At 43.2% G+C, this 7,828-nt stretch overlaps 1 protein-coding gene across 1 annotated transcript in view; it reads left to right on the forward strand.

Moving 5' to 3' along the window:
- The window catches only part of col4a3 (collagen, type IV, alpha 3), a 79,098-nt gene that overhangs the window by 64,428 nt on the left and 6,842 nt on the right, over nt 1–7,828 (forward strand). Inside the window, exons 39-51 of the mRNA XM_046072881.1 lie at nt 3,149–3,275; nt 3,392–3,472; nt 3,556–3,657; nt 3,768–3,815; nt 3,911–4,096; nt 4,896–5,026; nt 5,247–5,319; nt 5,505–5,576; nt 5,966–6,091; nt 6,206–6,304; nt 6,745–6,957; nt 7,254–7,431; nt 7,550–7,561. Of these exons, the coding sequence (XP_045928837.1) occupies nt 3,149–3,275; nt 3,392–3,472; nt 3,556–3,657; nt 3,768–3,815; nt 3,911–4,096; nt 4,896–5,026; nt 5,247–5,319; nt 5,505–5,576; nt 5,966–6,091; nt 6,206–6,304; nt 6,745–6,957; nt 7,254–7,431; nt 7,550–7,561 (1,448 nt within the window). The remainder of the gene's footprint in view (nt 1–3,148; nt 3,276–3,391; nt 3,473–3,555; nt 3,658–3,767; nt 3,816–3,910; nt 4,097–4,895; nt 5,027–5,246; nt 5,320–5,504; nt 5,577–5,965; nt 6,092–6,205; nt 6,305–6,744; nt 6,958–7,253; nt 7,432–7,549; nt 7,562–7,828) is intronic.

Genomic DNA, 7,828 nt, shown 5'->3' on the forward strand with positions numbered 1-7,828 from the left:
GTGAAGCATGGGGGTGGTAGCATCATGCTTTGGGGCTGTTTTTCTGCACATGGGACAGGGCGACTGCACTGTATTAAGGAGAGGATGACCGGGGCCATGTATTGCGAGATTTTGGGGAACAACCTCCTTCCCTCAGTTAGAGCATTGAAGATTGGTCGAGGCCAGGTCTTCTAACATGACAATGACCCGAAGCACACAGCCAGGATAACCAAGGAGTGGCTCTGTAAGAAGCATATCAAGGTTCTGGCGTGGCCTAGCCAGTCTCCAGACCTAAACCCAATAGAGAATCTTTGGAGGGAGCTCAAACTCCGTGTTTCTCAGCGACAGCCCAGAAACCTGACTGATCTAGAGAAGATCTGTGTGGAGGAGTGGGCCAAAATCCCTCCTGCAGTGCAAACCTGGTGAAAAACTACAGGAAACGTTTGACCTCTGTAATTGCAAACAAAGGCTACTGTACCAAATATTAACATTGATTTTCTCAGGTGTTCAAATACTTATTTGCAGCTGTATCATACAAATAAATAGTTAAAAAATCATACATTGTGATTTCTGCAATTTATTTTTTAGATTATGTCTCTCACAGTGGACATGCACCTACGATGACAATTTCAGACCCCTCCATGATTTCTAAGTGGGAGAACTTGCAACATAGCAGGGTGTTCAAATACTTATTTTCCTCACTGTATATATATATATATATATATATATATATATATATGTTTCAATTTATGCTGGTGTGTCAAACTAGAGGTTTAGCTGGTATAATTAGTTGCAGAAAAGACAAATGGTTGGCTGGAGTGTTAATATTTATAGGATGTCTTGTAAATAATTAATTTCAGGGGTTTTTACCCCAAACCTGCTATCCTTGTATGCAGATGATGTTCTACTTTATTTTTGCCATTGCCCAACAGTGTCTACGAGTTTTTTTTCCCCTCAATGATTGAATATGTTAAACTGGTCTTCTCTTCTCTTCTCTGAAATAAATTTTTTTGTCACACTTGTTTTTTTTTTTACAATTATTCCTTTCCCCTAATTCAGCCCGACAACCACATTTCAGGAACACATCAGGGTTTTTCCTGGCTCAGAATGGGCCTTTGGGGGGTGACTTTGCATGTGATTTGGATAATTTGCTTACAAATAGTTTATTAGTTGAGATTCAGCTGTTTCACAAATAAAACCCCTCTCTGATATTAGCCTACACCACAAAAATTCCAGTTGGACAAAACAGTAGTTTCATTTTTGTGGGTTGTTTTCAGTTATTCAATTATTGTGCAAGACAAATACTGTACTTGGTGGTCAGTCTCTCTTTTGTTTATGCAAAGTAGCCTACTAACTCATCAGTAATAAAAACCTTGCATAAAGAACAAACGGTTTTGCGAAAAGTGACTTTGATGAGCTTTATACACAGGGCTGCATGAAAGGCTTCCGATCTCCCTGCAGAGATCAGCAGGCAGGGGAGAACGGGAACAGGTGAGCGTCATGTAGAGCCCAGAGAACCTGATCTGGAGAGGGCAGAGGAGAGGATCGGTGCTGGACCGCCAAAGAGTAAAATGTAAAAGGGACAGTACCGGTGAACGGTTTGGGGCAAGTTACTCAGAAATTGTAATATATTGTTAGTTAATTATTACACCTTAAAAAAAGTAATTTTACTACTTTACTTATTACTGGGTGATAAAAATAACGTTACGTTACTAGTTATGTTACTATATTACTTTTCAGTGTTTCCCACAGAATGACGGGGAGAGGGGTATTCTAACGTTAGACAGGTTTGTGCAGCGGTGTTCACTAGAGAGAGGGAGAAAGAGGGAGTGAGCTGAGCCAGGAGGTGCTGCACGAATATATGCTCCTCAATACAGCTCAAAAATAAATTTAAATACGCCTAGTAAAAATTTAGAAAATCAATGTGGCGGTCCGCATTGATAATTATCCAAATTATTGGCTAATAATGGGAAACACAGCTTTCACTACCACCGTCCTTCACACCCAAACAAAGCAGTCTCCTGACTTTTTTACATCATATCCATAACAGCAGCAAGGAGTGTGGTTTTTCCAAAGCATATAGCCTAGTCCTGACGTTTCATAACACCACCGGCTGAAAAAAAAAAAATAAAGCTAGTAAATCCAGACTTTTAAACACCGGTTTTACTGCACATGTAGCCTGTTTATAAGAGCAGTATTCAGTAGTTACAAAACGTTACGTTAACGCCGCTTTCTCCCGAGCATCAGTGACAGCAGCTGCTGGAGTTTCTTTGTACAAGTTTCACGTTGCTGTGCTGCTTCAGCAGATGCTTCAATAAATCAGATGTAGAAATGTTCATGGTTGAAAGATCTTTGCTGGTCGCATAGAGTTTACAGTAGACGACAATGTTCTTTGCATCTTAGACTGACACAATAATGGCAGCAGCTACTTCCAGCTGTGGAAAGAACGCCTCTCTCCCTCGTTCATTTGGCTATCAGCAACATGAACAACAAAGTCCGGTCCAGCTGAGCTGTCGCACAGTCGTGGATTTACGTCAAGGATGTTGCGTTCAGTAACGAGTAACGCAGCGTTACTTGCATTAGTAACTAGTAATAATATTACTGTTTTAGAAAAGTAATTAGTTACACTACTAGTTACTGGGGATAGTAATATGTTACTAGTAACGCATTACTGCCCAACACTGCTGGTGAATACCAGCACACTTCAAGCACAAACAGCTATTATATTGTGAGAAATAACAGGAAGTCATCTCTCCCAGTAGTGCGAGCTTTGTAGTGGAGCGTTCTGCGCAGTCAAACCAACACAGCAGATGGTTTATTAATCCAGCGCCAGCTGCATGTGTAAAACTAAACAGCGCTGTGGAAAAACCCTGCACATGCTGTTCTAAGCTTCTTTCTAAGTTTATTTTGGTAAAAGAATAATTAGATAAATGAAGAATAAATAAATGGAGAGTTTCGTATTTAACCCCTGACACAAAGACTTTCAGGAGCATACAAAAAAGAGCAAAAGATTAAAAAAAATTTTGTCTCCTCTTTATTTATTTATATGTTTCAATCATTTGAAATACTTGTGAATTTACGACCTGGAAATCATCTGTTATAGATGTAAAAGCTCCTTTAAGATAGGTGTAAATTGAAACAACAATAAAGTGCCTTCTCCTCCTCACAGGGGATTCCAGGATGTCTTGGATTTCCTGGTGTGAAGGGGAAACAAGGGGAAAGTGGAAACATAGGTCCACCAGGAAATTGTGGCCCCTGTGGCCCCAAAGGGCATGTTGGACCCCCAGGATTCAGAGGTCCAATTCATCACAGTTTATGCATCATCTGCAGTTTAAATACAGTTAATACATCAAGTCAACATAGATAACAACACCTTCCTCAAGCTGAATGAAAGCCTCTGTGTCTGTCTCAGGTCAGCCTGGGCCTGCTGGTGAAAGGGGTTCTGATGGCCCTCCAGGGGAAAATGGTCCTCCGGGGCCCAACGGCCTTACAGGTACTTAAACAAGTGTTACAATACCGTTAATGCCATCAGGTTTGCCATACATCCTCTCAGTGGGTTAATTATCTTTATTTCAGGTAACAAGGGGGCTCCTGGAGATCCCGGTCCAGCTGGTCCCAGAGGAAACCAGGGACAGGATGGGATACCTGGACCTCCTGGAGAGAAAGGAGCCATGGGAGGTGAGACTGGACTGGATTTGACAGTGATCAGACAACAGTTAACGTTTCTGGTTCAGCTCATAACCCAGTCTGTTTCTTTCTCTTTTGATTGGTTAATTTTCTTTCCCCAGCTTCTGGAATTGGACCCCGAGGTCAAGATGGGGATAAAGGTCAACCTGGTGAGTCCTCAGGTGTGATTATGAGTTTAATTTTCATTCAGAAATAAAGAAGAAGAAATAAACCACACACTCTCCACCTTATGTGGTCTCCTCAGGGTGTGCTGGGGAGAAGGGTCCTCCTGGTCCCTGTGGTCCTCCTGGTCCATGTGGTCCTGCGGGAGACCCAGGTTATCCTGGTCCTCCTGGACCACCTGGTCTTCCTGGTTGTTCCGGCAGCGAGGGAATCTGCACTGAAGGAGGCAAAGGAGAAACTGGATTCCCTGGAGCACAAGGACCCAAAGGTGATGAGAGACATTGAGTAGATGAAACAAAGAGCTGACTGACAAAACAATCCCACATTGAGGTCCATTCGGTAAGTGTTCTGGAGCTTATGATCTTGATGTTCAAAGTCCCATTCCTCTGAGCACTTTCTGGACCCTGAGAGGATCAGATCAAAGAGGCCCACAGGAGGAAGAAGGCCAACTATCAGGTCCAGTGAGCTGGTGGAGCTCACTGTTTACCCACAGAGGGTGGATGTAGATGCTTTGCGAATAGGAGAGCTATCAGGACCACATCACAGAACCACACTCTGGATCAGAAGAGAGATCTGTGGGGTATTGTTGACACAAGTCAGGGTCTCATCAGCTCTCACTGGATCGTCTGGGTGAGGGTATTTGTTGTTGAATTCAAGGTCACGTCATTGATGATGTGTCCCAGTGCACTGAAGGCATCTTGGAACCTGGTTTATGACCAAATACATGCACAACTATTGACATTCTCATCAACCTCAGCTGTACTTTGATGTTAAGGTTTAGTTTAAATCGCCGCCGTGTCTGCGTACAGCCTCACAGAGCCGCTAGCATGGCTGTAGACTCACAACACAGCAGCAACAGCAGTTTAGCTCATTTGGCCCATTGCTGCCTTTTAGTTCTGGCCAATAAAAATCATATAATCATAAATCTGTATCATCTGCATAGAAAGGCAGATAAGCTAGATTTCATTACATGATATGTGGCTCTGAATGAAGGTTTGAAGAACAAGATTGCTGAATCTGAGGGAGCCAATATGTGAAAATAATCAAGTCTCTCTCTCTCTCTGTAGGTCCGCCGGGCTGTCGGGGTCCTCCTGGTCCTCCAGGTCCTGGTTTTAAAGGAGATAAGGGATGTAACGGAGCAACAGGTGACCCAGGACCATCTGGTGGCCCTGGTGACCCTGGCTTACCAGGATACCCGGTCAGTGCATCCCATAGTTATAATGAACCACAGAAACTCAACTAAGTCCATACGAACTCGGTGTCCAATCATCTTTTACTGGAAGATTGGAAGGATCTAGTAAGAATTAGAGCAGAATATAAGATTTATTGCTGAACAGAATCAAATGTGTGTTGGATTAAACAGCATAGTCTTTAAACACAGCTGTGAGGGAATTTAACACAAGTGTCATCGTTAACAGGGTAGGGATGGACCGCCAGGCACATGTGGACACAAAGGCCTGATGGGACCAGATGGTATCAAAGGACCTGTTGGTAAGAACTCCAATCAGATAACCAGTAAAATGAACAACTCCAAACCAGGAGTGCCCTCTGCCAAACACGTACATTCATCAGTCAGCGTCCATGGTGTTTTACAGCCGGCGGTGACGTCCTGTGAAGTCAAATGTTTTTATTGGGCAATTTAACATTAACCTCTGTGGGCTCCTTGTGTGTTCCAGGTCAGAAAGGGGAGTGCGGACCCCCAGGTAACTGCGGACCACCGGGATGTCCAGGACCACCTGGGAGGAGAGGTAACAGTGACATCACACAGTGCATAGCAAACGGTCCAATCACAGCAGCCACACACCTGAACACTGCTGCGACACAGTACTACTGAGCACTTACACTACAGTGTACTGCGTCGGGTGTGTAGGAGCCAGAATAGCAGGGTTTTTTTTGTAATGTAAAGAACAATAGTTAGAATTCCAAGACGTCACATATTTTTTGGGTATAGTTCAGTGATTTTAATTGATAGCTAGGCCACTGATTGGTAAATCAGCCACACCATAGTAATTGTGGGTTTCGTGTAATAAATAAAGGGAAGTTGGGAAGTCCTAGCTTTAGTTGAGATCAAACACTGTACTGAATACTGTGTGCTGGTAGAAACACCAAATGTAGTACTGAACACTGCTCCCTGCAGGCAAGAAAGGGAAAGACGTACCCATTGACGTGTTGGCGACGCCAGGAGATAAAGGCTCAGCTGGAGATCCAGGACCCAAAGGACAAATCGGACCCCCAGGGGCTCCAGGGAGACCTGGAGGTCCAGGTGAGTCTTGAAGTCTCAATCTTCAGGTTTTAGGTGTGAGCAGCGTAAATGCTGTTTTAGATACAAACGGCGTAAATGGATTTTTAGAAGCAGTTCTATGTTTTGCGGCTGCAGGTCTTAAGGGCAGCGGAGGAAGTGATGGTAAAAAAGGACAGGGTGGTCGTCCTGGACTGAAAGGGGACAAGGGAGAACAAGGATTCCCCGGACAAAAGGGTAGGAAATCTGATGTTTTGTTAGCAGAACCACAAAACAAACACTGGAAATACTTCAGGCTCTGTAAATTAAAGGGAGTTTAAAGAGTTTCTTATTGTTCATTAATTGTTTTGTCATTGATTTTAAACTTGTGCAGAACATTTTAAACAGTCCCAAATGCTCACTAGTTCTCTGATAACTCAAGCCTTGTCTGGACTTGCCTGGATTCTTGAGGGCTGCCCACATTTATTTTTGTAGACGTGTTTTTCTTTATTTTTGATGCATAGGTTCATCAGTATGAATAGTTTAATTAGTTTTGTAGTTTATTTAAAATGGACACTTGCTACAGTACAAAATTGACTCGACTATAAATTGATAACTGTGCTCCGGACTGTCCTCGATCTAAGACGCCCGATTGAGCCGCTGGACGATCATCAGACATCCTGACTCTGTATTGACAGGTTCCGCAGGTCGACGAGGTGACGTCGGCCGTAAAGGCATTAAGGGTAATCAAGGTTTCTGCGAGAGTGCACCAGAGATGGACGGCTTCATTTTCACCAGACACAGCCAGGAACGCTATATCCCAGAATGCCCTGCAGGATCGGCTCAGATATATGACGGATACTCGCTGCTGTTCATCAACGGAAACAACCGAGCTCACGGACAAGACTTGGGTATGAGACCAGTGGGGAAACATAGCTCAGTACATTTACTCAAGCACTGTACCTATGAACGGGTTTAAGGTACTTGTACTTCATTTGAGTATTTTATTCTACATACTACTTTTCAGAAGGACATCATAGTTTTTCTCTTTTACATGGGACAGCAGTAGCTGCTGATGACTTTGCTCATAAATATAAAAAAATAATATGATAATAAATAAAGATAATAATAAAAAGAATAAATTAAATAAATAAACAAATAAAACATACTTTACAAAAACAGTCTCTCTCTCTCTCTCTCTCTTCAGGTACATTAGGGAGTTGTTTACCTCGTTTTACCACCATGCCCTTCCTGTTCTGTAGCCCTGACAGCACCTGTCTCTACGCCGAACGCAATGGCTACTCCTATTGGCTGTCCACCGATGAAGCACTGCCAAGCGGCGAGCCGTTCATCTCCGAGGAAATGCTGGAGAAATACATAAGCCGGTAACACATTCACACACAAAACAATGAGCTGTTTGTTTGTTTCCCGTGTTGAAGGCGTATTGTTTTGTGTGTTTCCCGTGTTGAAGGCGTATTGTTTTGTGTGTTTCCCGTGTTGAAGGTGTATTGTTTTGTGTGTTTCCCGTGTTGAAGGCGTATTGTTTTGTGTGTTTCCCGTGTTGAAGGCGTATTGTTTTGTGTGTTTCCCGTGTTGAAGGCGTATTGTTTTGTGTTTCCCGTGTTGAAGGCGTATTGTTTTGTGTGTTTCCCGTGTTGAAGGCGTATTGTTTTGTGTGTTTCCCGTGTTTTGAAGGCGTATTGTTTTGTGTGTTTCCCGTGTTGAAGGCGTATTGTTTTGTGTGTTTCCCGTGTTGTGAGGGTGTATTGTTTTGTGTGTTTC

Source organism: Micropterus dolomieu, linkage group LG17 (assembly GCF_021292245.1).
Source record: "Micropterus dolomieu isolate WLL.071019.BEF.003 ecotype Adirondacks linkage group LG17, ASM2129224v1, whole genome shotgun sequence".
NCBI classification, from domain to species: domain Eukaryota; kingdom Metazoa; phylum Chordata; class Actinopteri; order Centrarchiformes; family Centrarchidae; genus Micropterus; species Micropterus dolomieu.